Source organism: Watersipora subatra, chromosome 6 (assembly GCF_963576615.1).
Source record: "Watersipora subatra chromosome 6, tzWatSuba1.1, whole genome shotgun sequence".
In the NCBI taxonomy this organism is placed as follows: Eukaryota; Metazoa; Bryozoa; class Gymnolaemata; order Cheilostomatida; family Watersiporidae; genus Watersipora; species Watersipora subatra.
This window is the reverse complement of record NC_088713.1, coordinates 4,144,695-4,161,817: the sequence shown is the minus strand read 5'-3', so window position 1 is coordinate 4,161,817 and position 17,123 is coordinate 4,144,695. Positions and strand designations below refer to the sequence as shown.

The 17,123-nt window shown below is 31.7% G+C and overlaps 2 protein-coding genes across 3 annotated transcripts in view; both read left to right on the top strand.

Moving 5' to 3' along the window:
* The window catches only part of LOC137398598 (uncharacterized), a 253,513-nt gene extending 240,554 nt beyond the window's left edge, over positions 1-12,959 (top strand). Inside the window, exon 2 of one of the 2 annotated variants that reach the window (XR_010978975.1) lies at positions 12,673-12,745. Coding sequence is in view for 1 of the 2 variants with exons in the window: in XM_068084762.1 (XP_067940863.1) it covers positions 12,673-12,761 (89 nt within the window). In the remaining variant the exon portion in view is untranslated. Of the gene's footprint in view, positions 1-12,672 lie in introns of both variants that reach the window. The other variant, XM_068084762.1, reaches the window with a different exon arrangement.
* On the top strand, positions 10,166-12,404 carry LOC137398525 (uncharacterized). Its single transcript, XM_068084644.1, has 3 exons — positions 10,166-10,464; positions 11,721-11,832; positions 12,211-12,404. The coding sequence occupies exons 1-3, from the start codon at positions 10,195-10,197 to the stop codon at positions 12,402-12,404; spliced, it is 576 nt and encodes a 191-aa protein (XP_067940745.1). The 5' UTR covers positions 10,166-10,194.
* Positions 12,960-17,123: the final 4,164 nt, after the last annotated feature.

Genomic DNA, 17,123 nt, shown 5'->3' with positions numbered 1-17,123 from the left:
ACTTTTTTAAACACAAGCGAAAAATGTTATTTTTGATTTTTCAAAAAGTTTATGATTATCTGCAAGCCACAACTGTGCACATTAGATAAAAAATTGAACTTGCATCATAATGCAGGCATACTAGGAGTTTTCTCCTTAGCCATTTCATAGGGGGAACCAGTTAGTAGTTATCATTGGTTGATGGTGATTACCCATTGACTAATGAGATGCGATTAATGAGTCATTCTCAAACTCCCTAGTCGCCATCATAAATTCCATCTTTCTATCGGCTCATATAAGCACATATATGCATTAACCTATACCTGCTTGAAACCAATTTGTAGTGATTAACGAACCGCCTTATATATTATACCATAATTTCGTAGTAAATATATACAGTATATAGTGTATACTGTATTTAGTAAGTATTTTGTTTCAAAAAAATTAAGCCAAATAAAATAATTCCAAACTTTGTGAGTTGAGTATACTGTGAAGGAAACTGCTGGTTCCTTTACTTTCCGCAAGACAGTCAAGCAATGACACCGGGTGTTAACCATCAACAATATATATAGTATATATTGTTGATTATAGCATTTATTAAATATATTACATTTAATAAATAAATATAATGTAAATAGGCATACACGTATGACAGGCAATGAACCAAGTACAAACATGCAGATAGTGTGCAAAGTACGACTCTCCAAATAGGCATACACGTATGACAGGCAATGAACCAAGTACAAACATGCAGATAGTGTGCAAAGTACGACTCTCCAAATAGGCATACACGTATGACAGGCAATGAACCAAGTACAAACATGCAGATAGTCTGCAAAGTACGACTCTCCAAAACAATCAAATCTTGCTTCTTAAACATCTATATATTTTTCCTTTTTTTAGGCTCCGCCTACTTTTCTCTTCACTTTCCATTTGAACTTTAATCAGTTTTCTCGGTCAATCGCTCCAGCCCTAGTCACGACGCTCTGCAGTAACAATATTAAAATTTGACGATTTTTGACTAAATTTTTCTTGTGGCTGCTAAAATTTTGTATCGTGTTTCACACTCCTAAGACTGTGACTAATGGTTTGGGTAAAATTTTGTGGTATGGAAGCAGTACTTATGAAATTTCCGAGAAGATAATTTTGTGCATACATGCAAGCTGATGTCAATTCATTCCTTTTGTTTAGTGTTGCTTGTTCTGGTTCAAACATTATGTAATATTTTTTTATTAGGCCTTAGTTGTAGCATTTTGTTCTGTTGTTGAAGGGATGGATGTGTGTTTTTATTTTTCTAGTAATCCCAAAGTTATTGTTGCTGTCTTTTAGATTCCAAATGACATATTTGTTTTGAATAAAAACATATGGAATTTGTTTTAATAAGCAAATTATATATGAAGACCACAATGGAAAAACCAGTGATGTCACACTTTTGCAGTTTTGAGAAAATCAATTTTTAAGTTTTGAGACTGGTTCATGCAATGGAAATACAGTTTATGACAAAGATATGTAAACTTATTGACAGATACATAGTTTTTTGCTTATAAAATAATATTTTTAACTCTGAATTTTGGTTTTTTGTAACTCGGTGGTCAAAAATGAACACACATGTTGGCAACGGACATCACCTATTTTTCCATTTGAATGCACTAAAAAGGTTTTGCTCAATAAAAATTTGTATTTTTTGTGCTTTAAACTTTATTTAACTATAATATAGGTACAGTAACTCAAAAGTTGTTAATAGCAGTTTAAAGTTTCACTACAATGTCTAAATTTTAGCACTATCTGCTGTCACAAAACCACTGGTTGTAAAATTGTCAAAAAATAGTTGGTTTTGTAATTTGAAAATTGTTTAAGGACCTGCAAATCTTGGTATTTTGCTATGCTGATTGGCAATAGAGTGGTGGTAATGTAAGTTGATGAGTTCAATGAGGAAACTTAGATAGTTTTTCAATAGCACTCTCGATGTAACTGCCATTCCATGATTCTCTATAAAACGGCATGAGCTTGCTTTCCATACTCGCAACTTTCACTTGACATATAGGCCTAGTTTTTATTGGGTGAGTTATCTGGTACATCTGTTTAAAATATTCTGTGGTATTGAATTATTGTGTTAAGATGAATTACATTACATAGTTTAGGATGTTTACGAGCATTTTGAAACAACTTTACCCAATCAGACGGTAGATCTACTGTACATCTGACTTGCAAATCACCGCATTCATATCTTAATCACATTTTATGTAAGACTGTTCACGCACTGGATAGCTTAGGGTGATCTTTTTAAAAAAGTTTTTTCATGCGCAAGCCAATGAAATAATGAATGAGTGTACAGTTTATGTTCTGTCTAGCATATCCATTACAGAACAAATCTAACTCTACTACTTGAGGACCAATTTGACTTTCAAGGAGACCTTCTTCTCGCCACTTTACAGACAGTTATTAGCAAATTAAATTAACGTCTTGTTGATTCTTTGTGATGTAAAATTGATTAAAATCAGTAAAAAAACTTCTTACTGTCAGCTGCCCACACAATTACAAAGCATTTTTACTGTTTGCATAACGAATTTTCTACTGTGTGGCTAGAAACCTTTTGCTTTTTGGCCTTCTTTTGTGCACTACCATCTTTATTGGTTTTCTAGGCCTTTCAGTTTATTCTGAATACTCATATCTATGTCCAGATGCCATCATTATTAATAATTATTTAACGAACAAGTACGCGTTACGCATCGATCGTTTATGCTATGTAGCTAAGCAACATTAAACAATGCAAAACCGCATTAACGAGCAAACCGTTGTTTGATTGGTTAGCTGGTAGACTTGACCGATTTTTCCATATTACGGCTTGGACATCTCCTGTTTATTCATTTGAGCATAAAATTTAAAGTCAGATTTCCATTAGACATTAGACTGGTTTTTCCAACTTTTTAATTCACCATACCATCCTACAGTGCCAAAACTACAGGTAGGTAGCAATAACTCCAAAAAAACCCAAATGTGACAACACTTGTTTTTCTATTGTGGTCTTCCTATGTTTTTATTGACTTCTGTCTCATTTTGTTTACTTTTCTAATTGAACCAAGTTTTGTAGTTAATGTTTCTAGATTTAAATTATGTGGTACGTAGTCCAGTCTATAATTATGTTTTCATGTCGGTTTTATTCGATACTTCAGTTTGGTAGATCATGTTTTGGTGCAGCGCTTGTTGTTTAGTGAGCATTTGTCTTTTTGTCTGCAATTGCATTTTCTGTTTAGTTCATTTTGTTGTTGTTAGATGAGGATACGTATTTTTCTGTGCTTTTATTATGCCTTTCATATTTGGCATGGATGAGTAGTTGATTTTCTGTATGTATTTGTTAAAGAGACTTTGCAAGGAATGCTGTGAAAGCATAACGATTTAGATGCATATTTTTCCTATGGTGGTTACAACACTTGAGCTACATGGGTGATTGTACTAAATTGTTGTGGGCTCTTTACTGTTTTCTGTTAGTAATAATTACTTCTATTGTGTATTGGAATTCATGGCTATAGCCACTTTATTTTAGTACATCTTACTACAATATTTTCATTTTGTCAAATTCTTGACGGCTTGATGAAAGTATGCTTAGCCATTTGTTTATGTTTATTGGCATGTTGTCGAATATTGCGGTGAATGGCGTCTACCTGCAACTGAGCCAAGCTGAAGCCAAGCCGAAGCCAAGCTGAAGCCAAGCCGAAGCCAAGCTGAAGCCAAGCCGAGCCAAACCAAAGCCGAGTCAGAGCCGAGCCGGGCCGGACCCAGCCAAGTAGAACAGAGGCGGGGCCTACCCGCTATATAAGCATGAACATTTGAGTTAGAAGGCAGAGCTGTTCTGGACCTGTTCATTACATGTTATTTGATCATTCTTGTGCAACCTATGAACTAAGCAGAAATATACGTATAAACTCATACACAGAGTCTTGTACTAGTGGAGGAAAAGTGAAGGTCGCACAAAACCTTTACAATATGACTTTAAATTGATTGGTGTTTATGTACATATAGTATGCTGTTCCCTAATTTTAGATAGAGACTGTGTGTGCCTGTTGTCAAATTGTAAGTTACTTCTGAAAAGTTAATAATTTATTTGGTTGCTTCAATTAAGAGTTTTAGGTTGCAGCCTGTGAAGATTGTACCAATCTTACAGAAGATCCCCAGCTTACTTGCAGTTTTTAATTTACTCGTAAAATTTAGCCTGATTGAGTTGATATGATTATACTGAAACTTTATCAGCAAAAAGAACACCGAGGAGATATCTAAATTTAGTGTTGGTGTCACAGGATATTGGTAAGATAAAATAAAATTAAAATAATCAAACAAAAAAGGTCACAGATTTATTTGTTATCCAATATTCAATTTTAGATCAGTCTGACAAAATTCCTGCTATTTCTATAGATGTCTCTCAGTTGCAGATAGAAGGAATTTTAAATATTGTAGGGTCTTCAATTCCAATCGTCTGATTTCCATATAGCACTGAAACTTGCTGAGGCACTGAAACATAAATAGAAGTCATAAAATAATGATGCTCACCAGAAATATAATAATATACATTCTAGATTACAGATCGAAAAAATAGAATAAACCAATAAATATGTTTCTATGATGGATTACAAAGAATAACCAATAACATGAATAATATTTATAATACGATTGAAGAGCGCAATACAAAACTAAAATTTTTTATGCTGAAATCTAGAGGTACAGTCAAAAGGTTTAGTGTTATAAGAGTTGTAACCAAAGAACAAGAAAAGCTAGAGATAATAAGAAGGGTCTAGAAGAAGCTCACCTCTTTGGAAAGTCTGATCGATGAAGGAAGCTGCATGCGTGAAACTGTCTCTAAACATGGTCATAATGAGGCTCCTGCTAGCTGTAGGTTCATCATAGAAGTAGGTGTCTGTCATCTGTGTACCCATAGTCCATGAGTCTACATACCTAAGTCCAGCTGTAAAAATATAAAGATTACTAGACTATCCTAGTTATAAGATCATAAGAACTAGTTTGCTGCGAACATAATAGATTTGGCTTGTAATGGCGCCCATTTTCCTTAAGAAAGCATGTCAACAGAATAACTTGTGACTTATCTCCTAAAGTAATGCTTAGGATAGATGCTACTACCTTGTCAAGTTCTGTTAGAGAGTGTGGGATGACGATTGGTAATTGGTTGATCTATACATTTGTCAACATAGGCTAAAAGCTTTTTACAAGGTTTCTGTCAAGAGACACTGATAAGGCTCACCTGATTTTAGACCCTAGACACTGATAAGGTACACTGATACTGATACACTGCGTCGGTCAAGGGCATAGCTAAGATATGACACTTAGTAAGCATAAATTAGGTACGTACGAGTGTCAGTACATAATCTGGTGACTGGAAATCCATTTCCTTTAGTGCATCCTAGATTCATATTGTCTATCAGATAAGTTGCATTCTGCAAAAAAAGGATGTAAATTGGTGAAATAGTTGAAATTAGTGAGCTTTAAAAATAGTGGTTACAATGTATTTTTACTGTTTAAACAAAAATTTATTAAAACACATTGCTTTTGATAAGATATAATTTGCAACAATAAAGTATGGTAAGTTAATTTGGTAAAAACAAATATGATTGGTTTGCTTTATAGGACAGTGAAGTTCTATCCTTTCTTGATAACTATGAAAGTGTTTGTGTTTTAAGAAAACTAGGATATGAAACATATATATAACTTTATAACATGATTGTCTTTAAGAGCTGAATTACTGTTTTTGAAACTCTTTCTGTAGGTACCCATAAAAGTTAATGCGTCATAAAGTTAATTGCATAAGCTTTCTACCTGATGCTTACCTTCATTCTCAGCTGTGTGTAGTGTGCCAGACGCTCTCCAGACTCTACATCGAATGCTTCCTCAACAATTGCCTCCATTCCATTTACGTAATCAGCTGAAAATTTCCCCCTGAGTACAAACTCTGCCGGTGTTCCCTGGTATACTTCAGCAATTCTTCCATCTAAGATTAACTCTGATTGTTCTGGTACACACTTTCTTTTAGAGGTTGTTGGTGCAGCATTTAGAGTCACCAGCATGGATACCAGAATAATAAGATATTTAGTAAACATCTTAGCTCATGTAAAAACTAGTAAAAGTATATTGACCTCAAACTGGGTTTCCAGTGTACAATGCTAGGGTTGGAAATGTCCATCTATTTATACTGAGAGACGGTAAGCGATGTTCAACTATCAAAGTAGAGATAAGATAAGTCTAGGAACCTCTCCTTCATGATACTGAGTCAGCTGAGTGTCACCTGTCAGTCTTCTTCACTGGTTAATGACCTTGACATTACTTTTACCTTTCAACCTGCTTGTTAGAGTTCTAAATGCGACTGACTCTGTCTGGACTAGAGACCAATCATAAACTGAGATTTTGTTTATTAAAAAAATATTTCATGATTTATTCAACATTTCTTGAGCCTTTTAGATTGTATCCGTTTCACATGAATCAAACTTTAACGCTTAATTTAAAAAGCGGATACATTGAGTGTAATTGGCTAAATGTACAAAGTATGAATATTTTGCACTGAGTCACTGCCTCCACACAAAATATTAAAGAACAAACACAAGACCTTCTAGTATGTTGAAAACCCTATTTCTATGAGTGTGTTATTTTAGAATTAAACCAATCATACACTGGTGATTACAATTTTATATTTCTGCACCCTGCATTACTTATAGTTTATTAGCGAATTTGACTAAAATTGATACTTCAGTCACTTTTGGGGATTTTTAGTTTTGATTTTTTAATTCTGAAAATGTAATATGTGCTATTTTCTAAACATCAGAATATATATATGCAAACTACATTACAGGTGTTTATAGCATTATGTGTTACACACCTAAAGATGCTCTGACTCAGTCTTTTTTTAGATTTATGTATATATATATATATATATATATATATATATATATATATATATAGTACTTTGTTGGCAATAATTTGTTTTAAAAAATAGAAATGTTTTTTAAACTCGACCATACAACAATAGCAAAACAAAACAAAAAAAAGAAAAAAAAAGCAATGGCTAGCCGTTAAAATTGAATAAATAGTCTGACAAATAGTGTTTAAAATGCCTTTCTTTGCTAAGAGAACGGATATTAGATGGAAGATTGTTAAAAGAATTCATTAAAAGCATGGCGTTTTTGCTATCATTTGCAATAGATTTTGATATTTGAGGTGATCCAATATCCAAGAGTTTTTAAACTGTTACAAAGCATAAATAAACAGGCATTCTTTAAGTTTTAATAAAACAGATTTAAGTTGAGATTTTTAGCTCATATTTATTCTCTAAAGTTGGATAGTAACAAAATACAATATTGTAATTGGTGAAAGTCCTGTTTCTGATAAACATGACCTTTCACAGTACAAAATAACCTCCCTATGGTTGAGTTGTTTAAAGAGATCATATATATGCATACTCGTACATTACTATGCATGGTATTTTTCTATAATTTGCAATAGATTTTGATATTTGAGGGAATCAGCTAGCCAGGATGTTTCAAGAATAAAATCGACAAATCTTGAACTATATAAACACTCTCAAACAATCAAAAGTGAAATTATGATGCCCATAATTGCAAAGCAATCGACAAACACTAAGACGGCAACATCTATTCAACAGCCAATGGGAAATATCATAACGCTAACAACTAATGACGTCATTTTGCACGTATTGTTCTTTTTTGACATTTTAGTAGCGATTAGGCTTTATCAAGTTTAATATAAAAATAATTTTACAATCAGATTAACTCAAACATCTAAACAATTGCAAATGATAAAAAATACCCCATTTTTTGATAAATTGTGCAACACAAAAGATTATAAACATTTGTAATGTAGTTTTGATCAAATGGTTGCAGTTTTTATAAAACAGCATATAGTAAACGTTAAATGAATGTAAATAAATAACGAAGTGAATAAATGATTTGAAATAGTCAAATAAACTATGTCATGGTAAACTTTGTTTACAACAAAATTGGTGTATAAATATACTTTTATATTTATATAAATATAAAAGCTGTCTGTTTATATTTAAACTATATTATTATACTAAATATACAAATATTATGCCATCACAAGCTAATCCCTGATTGATTCTGAAATTGATAGCATGCTTAGTTTTACATTAGGGGTAAGATCAAGCTTGCTTCTAGCTAAGCCCATCACAACGCGACTGAAGTATTTTTTATTTGCACTTCACAAGTCATGCGTTCTGCATGGCAATAACTTGCGCAACTTGTCACATGTGTAAAAGTTTACTAGTTCGCTAGTCACTTGCCAGACCTGTCACTAAGTCTCACATAGTTTTGTGTAATACTCTTTCAGAGCTGGATAAACTAGTTGATAAAATGGCAAACATCTGGTTTGTTTTTGATAATTTACTAAGAAGGATTGAAACTGTTTCCTCGATTCATGAATTTTTTTTTAAAACCATATAACATTTTTACATATTTTTTATTTTATCTGCAACTAAAATAAAAAATAATATGTCAACATTAATCTATGGTAATTTTTATCATGAAATTAAACTTTGTAAACACTTTCCTCTCAACGACTTTTAAGTGGCACCATAGCAGCATTATTATACAAGTATGAAGCAGAATAGAGCATTCTATTGGTTTACAGTTGCTTACATTTACTATGTAAATATACAGAATTGAAAATTTCAATAAATTGTTTATCTGTCATAGCTAAAAGCTATGACAGAGCTATTCACAGCTATGACACAGTTATGTCATAACTATAATTATTTTATAGTAATAATATTTTTACCTCAGAGGTCTGTAACTCAGTTACCAAGTTGGTTCTAGCTGAATTAGTAACTACTTTGAATAGAGTCTAGTTTCTATTCCACAAGCAAATAACCAAAGTTCTGCGTAAACATTTATTTGTATAAATAGAAAAAAAAAACATGTTGATAAACTATATCTATGTATATAGATGTTGTATATGACCGCCTCCAAAATGTAATCCATCATGAGGTTACTGCATACTGTGAGAGGTTGTGCTTATCAGAAATAAGACTTTTTACAAAATAAAATATTGTTTTTTGTTTCTTTATAGTTTTGACAAATGAGTTTGAGCTAAGGACCGAAACTTAAATATGTTGCATTTTGATCTAGAAAATGTCAATGTGGATGAAAAAATTCAAAAATCATCTGGTAGTCAGAGGCGCTTGCTGTTTTAGGGAAATACAGCTCAACATCTTAACATTAGATCGTGTTTCTTTAGAAAATTTTATTAGCTAGCTGGTGATGCTAGCAATCTTTGTCACAAATATTTTTGAAATCAGGAGAGTTATTTTCTTCTCTTTAAGTTATGAGTTAGGTTATTAAATTATTAGTAAGGTAAGTTTGATTAAAAACACAATTTCATTAAATGGATAATTGTGTTTGTAACAAGGAAAAAATGACATTACAATCAGTGTGATGAGGTAAACTAGATCATAGCTATATTTTAATTGTTACTAACTACATTTAAACTCATTTGACTACGTTTGAAGTCAAATTTATATTCATTAAAAAGCTGCAATTTTTTGGAATTGGCCAAAATGAAAAATATAAGCAGTTTAATGCATAAAAACTTAAAGGTGCCATTGTCTCTGCAGTAGGACGAGTTTAATTCCAAAGTAACACACTGTTAGAAATAGGGCTTCTAACAAATTAGAAGTATTTGTGTTTATTTTATAATATTCTATTATAAGGCAGTAGCTCGGAGCAAAATATTTGTAGTTGGTAGATCTAACAACTATATACTTAATGTATGTGATTTCCTAAACTATGAGTTACAATTCAATTCACAACTAGTAAATACAATCTAAAAGGCTTAAATAATGCTGCACAAAAAGTAAAATGTTGTTTTTAATACAAATATTTGGTTTATGATTGTTTAATAATGGAGACAGAGCAGTTGCAATTAAAGTTCAGACAAGCAAGTCAAAATTTAAGAGTAATGTCAAGGTCGTTAATCAGTGAGGATGACTGACATGTGACACTCAGGTGACTCAGCATCATAAAGTGGGAGTTCCTAGACTTATCTTATCTCTACTTTGATAGTTGAACCTCGCTTACCGTCTCTCAGTATAAATAGATCGACAATTCTAACCCTAGCATTGTGCACTAGAAACCCAGTTTGAGGCAGGTCAATATACTTTTACTATTTTTTGCTTGAGCTAAAATGTTTACTAAATATCTCATCTTTCTGGAAGCCATTCTGGTGACTCTAAACGCTGCACCAATGACCTCTGATAGAAAATGTGTACCAGAACAATCAGAGTTCATCTTAGATGGAAGAATTGCTGAAGTATACCAGGGAACACCAGTAGAATTTGTACTCAAGGGGAAATTCTCAGCTGATTACGTCAATGGAATGGAGGCAATTGTTGAGACTGTCTTTGACGCGGAGTCTGGAAGCTTTTTGGCAAACTACACACAGCTGAGAATGAAGGTAGGCATAAAGTGGAAGGCTTACACAATCATGTGCATTTAATTTTGTGAGTACCTATAGGAAAAAGTTTGAAGAACAGTAATTAGGTTTTAGAAAACATTCATGTTATAAAGACAGTGCATGACCATTATCATATGACTAGTCGAGCCACCTGGCGTTGCTCGTGTAATAGAAGAGTATTTGGACAGAAAATTGATTTGTCTTTAACATATTACAACATTTGCCATTCAAACTTTCAAACTACATATCATGAGAAAAGTTTTTTGTCTTATAAACAATGAGAAGTAGGGAGGAGAGTTTTTGCTATTAGCTGGTTGAATAATGTGAGCAAACAGCTTCTCATGATGTTATGCTATGACCCGCACCATACGCAAAGCATTTAGGTTTTGCTCTCATATAATGACTTATATTGGCAAGCTAGCAATTTGATTTCCATAGTCTAGTGGGCAAGGCGTCAGACTGGAAAACTGCTGTGTCCGAGATTGAATCTTTTTCGGTAAGGAATATTTATTCCAAGGTTTTAAGATCTATAGCCGGAAAACCAACATACGACGACATTCTTTGAAAAATATATAAATAGATAGTTTCATATTCTAGTGCTCCTGACGACAAAAATACTTTCATTGTCATAAACAAAGGGTAGCATTGCACTGTCTATAAAATAAACAAATCATATTTGTTGTTACAAACTGAATTCATCATACTTTATATTAAAAAACTCTTCTAATCTTCTGCAATGATGGTTATGGCTTTTTATTTTGGGTGAATAGAGATACATGTATCAATTGGATGAAATCTAACAAATTTTGATTGAATGGTAAATAATTTTACTTTTCATTAGATTTCTTACATACGCAGCAGATAGAAAGTTCATTGCTGATTTTAATTGCAGTTTCTACTCCACTCAAAGTGTGTTATAAACGGTTTCCTCACTAAATAGCATATTGTGTTCACATGGTATCCCGTGAACACAGCGCAAGTAGGCACAGGATACTCACATCGTTAATTAGTAATAATCAATACTATAATTAAATAAGCTTTTCATTTAGATTTAAAAATTAAGACATTTAATATAGTGTTGTGGTATTAAAACTATCGGCTACCAGCACATCATTATCTATGAATCACAAATGATATGTTATAAAAGAGCGTTGCATTTTAATAATTATTTCGTTCAAAAAGTAAAAATGCTTCATAGGCATTGTTTCTTTTCACCAACAACTTTCAGCTATCTTAGAAGTTTAATTTTTTTACAGGATGCCACTTATCTGATAGACAATGTGAATAAAGGATGCACCAAAGGAGATGGATTTCCAGTCACCAGAATCTGCACTGACACTCGCAAGTACAACATTTATGTTTTATCAAGTGTCATATCTTAGCTCTGCCCTTGACCCAATCAGTGTACAAATCCTTATCAATGCGCTTAAGTGGCCTTTTCAGTGACTAGTCTATAAAATCATGCGAGTCTTATTCGTGTCTCACGACAGAAACCTTGTAAATAACTTATAGTGTACATGTATGTTGACAAATGTATGAACCAACTACTTTTCAATCGTTTTATCACACCCTCTTACAGAATTTGACATGGTAGTTGTTTTTCCAAAAGCCCTGCTTTAAGAGATAAGTCAGGGTTATTATGTTTGCACAATTTTTCATGAACAAACCAAATTTAGTATGTTCACAGTAAACTAATAATGAGGTGCTTATAGCTAGAATAATATAGCAATCTTTATATTTTTACAGCTGGACTCAAGTACATAGACTCATGGACAATGGGTACACAGATGACTGACACCTACTTCTATGATGAACTTACAGCTAACAGAAAACTCATTATGACCATGTTTAGAGACAGTTTTACTCATGCAGCCGCTGTTATTGATCAAACTTTCCAAGAAGGTGAGTTTCTTCTAGACCATCCCTTTTACAATCTCTAGCTATTCCTGGTTTTGGACTGAAATTGAAAATATTATAGCATTGAACTTTATAACTATGTTTTCAAATTATTAGCATGGCAAATATTAGTTTTGTATATTGTACTCATCATTCTTATTATAAACATTTTGGTTTTATAATTTTTTACAGTCAGTTATAGCGAATAGACAATTATTGTTTACTTTTATTTGCTCAATCTGTAATCTAAAATTTATGTTATTATATTGATTCTAAGTACTACTATTTTTATGGTTTCTATTTATGTTTCAGTACGTCAACAAGTTTCGGTGCTATATGGAAATCAGACAATGGGAATTCATGACTCAACAGTCTTTAAGATTCCTTCTTTCTGCAACTGAGAGGCATTCATGGAAATAGCAAAATTATTGTCAGACTTTCCAATAACTTAATGTTCACTAAATCATTATGTGATTATGAAAGATAATTATTTTTTACCATTTGTTTGGTGTTTTGGATCCATGATTACTTGTTCTCTACTAATCAGGGTATGATTGTGACATCAATAAGCAATGTAGATATGTTATTCCTGTTGTTATTTCCAATAAATGATTAAAATAGTCAAATAAATTCTGTCAGGCCAGACTTGGTGAATATCTTGTATATAACCAGCTGAAGCTGTTTCAATAAGACACTACTTTGTAGTCAAAGTTGTGTCAAGGTTGTTTAGACTGTCATAAAAGGAAAAGTTTTGTATTCCTTCAAAATAAATTTGCAGTTTTCAGGAATTCAATAGCTATATCCAAAAATGCAGTAGTAGTTTATTTCTAAAATAAATACGTGCTTCAACTGAATATAGGCTCAATTATTTTAGAATTAAAAATAATTTGAAGTCAAAGTGCTTGGTGATTAATGCTGGTATGTTAACCTTGTGAATAGCAAATGAGGAATCTAAAGTTATCAATATAAAAAATATTTGACTAAATTTCAGCTGCATGATTAGTTCAACATGATTTTATTAGCCGCTTCCTAAAGTGAAAATTAAAAAACAAGTGGTGTTAAAGAGAACTTTGTTTTCTATGATTATAAAAGTTTGAAAAGAAAGCTCAAGTTGTTAATATTTAAAATTAAAGGTATTAACAAATTATCATTTGTGACTGTTTTTTATGTAAGAGCTGATCTAACTGCCAGAATGTTTCAAGATTAAAATGGACAAAACTTGAATGCTAGGAGCACACTCAAATCAATCAAAAGAGCAGTTATGACATCTATAATAGTTGCAAAGCGATCAACAGAATGCAACTTGAAAGCAATTGCCGATGTCAACTATCGCAATGATAACAACTAGTGACGTAATTTTAAACGTATTTTTCTTCTGAGCATTTTAATCGTGACCAAGTTTTATTGGGTTTAACCTTGAAACGTCCTGACACTCAGATCACCTCAAACATAAAAAATAATCGCAAATGAAGGAAAATACTGATACTTTCTGTTAAAGTCTACAAAAAATTGTGTTAAGTTCCTCTTTAAGTGAATAACACAAAAGATTATAAAAATTCGTAATGTAGCTCTGATCAATAGATTTTGACGTTTAAAACAAAGCATATAGTAAACTTTTAGGATTGCCAAATCAAAACTAACTACCACCACAAGCAAATGCTTGATTGACTCTGAAAGTGATAGAATGCTCAACTTTACACTAGAGCTAAGATCAAGCTTGCTTCTAGATAAGCGATGAATTTTGCTTTACACTTTTCATGTTATGCTTTCTGTGTGGCAATAACTTGCACAACTTGTCACATGTCTAACAGCTTACTACTCCTGCTAGTCGCATGTCAGACCTGTCACTAAGTGTCACATAGTTTTGTGTAATACTCTGTCAGAGCTGAATAAACTAGTTGATAGAATGGTGAACAGCTATTTTGTTTTTGATAATTTACTGAGAAGGATTGAAACTGTTTTCCTGATTCTAATTCATTTTTTTTGTTAAAATCATGAAACGCCTCTTGCGTGTTTCTTATTTTATCTGTCAAAATAATGAATTGATTTTCATCAACAGTAATATAAGTCGATGCACGTAAGTCAAAAAAATACTCACCTCTGACTACAAAGTGTTTTTGAATTTTTAAACGGCCACATTGGCATTTTGGGATTCAAAATGAACAGATTTGAGTCTAAAATTTAAGTCTTCAATCCATAATTATTTGCAAAAAATTAAAAGTAACCAAATACCAAATTCTAATTTTATTTAATTAGCATGCCACATCTTAATTACATAGTCTAGATATGCATGTTATTCAGCACCCCAATATTTATACTTTATTACTTTTAAAGCATTAACAAAGCTGAAAACGCGCATATAACCACGAGTGATTGTTCCAACTTTCAGAAGTTTAAGTATAAAAGGCCAACCTGGAAATGTATTATAAACTTCTGCCTTTTACAGAGTAACTGTTATAGATTATTGTTACCTGTAGTAAAGAATTTGTCGTGATATGATTTGGATCCCGACTTTGTTCACATAGTTGTGATCCAGCTCATAGCTCATACTTCATTTACTTAGCTCATACTAGAGATAGTCAATAATTATTATATCACACATGGTATGCGCAACATGACATTAAACTGCGCGATTGATCATGTGTACAACTGCTTATGTTTGCAACAAGTACTATATTTATTATTATAATATTACTTAATATATTTTTAAATTATTAAAAAAAGTTTATTAATTATAACTTTTTATTTATATCTCAAATTTTAATATATTATTTTTTTAAACTATAATTTTATATTAATAAATTATTATAAACTTATTATTAATTATAATTTATTATATTATTATATATAAATTTATAAATTATAAATCTTTGCTTACACAGAATAACTAGGGTAGATTATTGTTATTTGTAATATAGAATTTGTTGTGATTTGAGCTGAATCACAACCTTATTTGCATAAATGCCTTAAATAGAGATAGTCAACACTGAATAAAGCCCATGCAATATGCTGAGCATGGCGTTATATATTATTGTACCAATCAGATCTCCATTTTAAAATAGAGATCTAATTCATGGAAAAGACAAAATATTAATGACTTATCCAGTTTTGCATAAATAAAAATTTAGTTTTACAATAATATAAAAAAGCTGTGGCTATTTTTACAAAAATTATTTTTAGGTTTATCACAATTATTCTAATATTGAGTATTTATTTCATTAGTGACACTCTTACAGAATGTAACGTTTACAAAAAATAATGTTGGTTCAGAGTACTTTTAATAGCAATGCTGAAAAATGTTTGTAAACATAAGTAACTGAATATCTTTGTAACAGGAAGTAATAATCTCATTATACAAACATTATTACAGTCACTATTTGTTATTATACAGTTAAATCTGTCTACAAGCAAAATAGTCATATGCTCTGTATGAAGCTATTGAGCTGATACAAGGTTTTTAGCAACAACCAAAATTTGTATTTTTTTAAATTGAAAACTTAAGTTTTTTATTACTTTGTATCATTCATCGAGTAGCTCTGTTGAACAGTCTGTGACAATTGAATCTATCTGCCTATGGTATGATCCTACTGGAAATCAGGCATAATGAAACAATTGCAATATGATTTTGTTGAGGTCACATGATTTTTTGGCAACTATGATCAGGTAACATTTGGTATGAGCTTGCAAGCTGTGCTAAAAAGGCAAGAGATAAAAGCAACCATGCTAAAACATGCAGGCAAATTTTTTGTCAAGATAGGCCAAGTGATGAAAAAAAGTACCAATTCCACTGTACCAAGCACCCTAAAGAGTGAAATTTAACAATGAAAACAGTTTTGTTGTGCTTGTTGATATATTTGGAGTTATCTACTCATGCATAACGTGTTTAGTTTGTTAAATCACATAGCGCTTTACACAATGTTGTGCATTTCCCCATGGCTAAAGATATTGTTTAAAATAAAATGTGTTCATTTCACAGACCATCACAACAAAACTACACTCACCACTTGAGGAAGATTATTTGGATTACTGAACATATTTGTCTCAAAATAAGCCTTATTCCCGTCAAACTTGAAAAATAGTTTAGAAAACTTGAGTCAAATTATCTTAGTATGATTGAATTCTCTTGTGGTTATTGCAAAGTCACCTTCAATCAAGACATGAAGGTTGCTTTTGATCAGGTTTATTAAAGTAGATTAAGTTTTTGACAGATTTTTTTAAGTTTAATTTTGTATCATTTAATTTTAAGGAAGCAATTATGGCTTCTTAAAAATTAAATCATAAATTAATTTATAGCAGTGTGCTACAGAGCTTTTACTGGAGAAAAGATTTGATCTGCGAAAAATTTGTAGCTTATATGAAAGACATATAATGTAAGAAGACTAATCCATGTGCAATAGAAAAAGCTGAAATGCTGCCAGTTTCCTACTATTGAATCATAATTAGCAACTAATTTTCTTTCAATGCTGACGATATTATAAATATTTTATCTGTCAGATATAGTGCACATAGTTTGTTTCTGCACTGAGTTTAGAGCTCAAATATTTAAATTTGAACTTTCAAAGAATAGAAATGTAGCATAATACTTAGTATATTTAACTTAATATCGAAGAATATATTTGCTATGAGTATGAGGAATGTCATCAAGCACAGAATTTCAGATGGTTACGTATATTATATTTATTTTGTTAGTGCAATTAAAAAATTGTGTTTAGCTAGCAACGGCTTTCACACATAATCTAAAAGTCTCTGTTTTAATTTCCGAG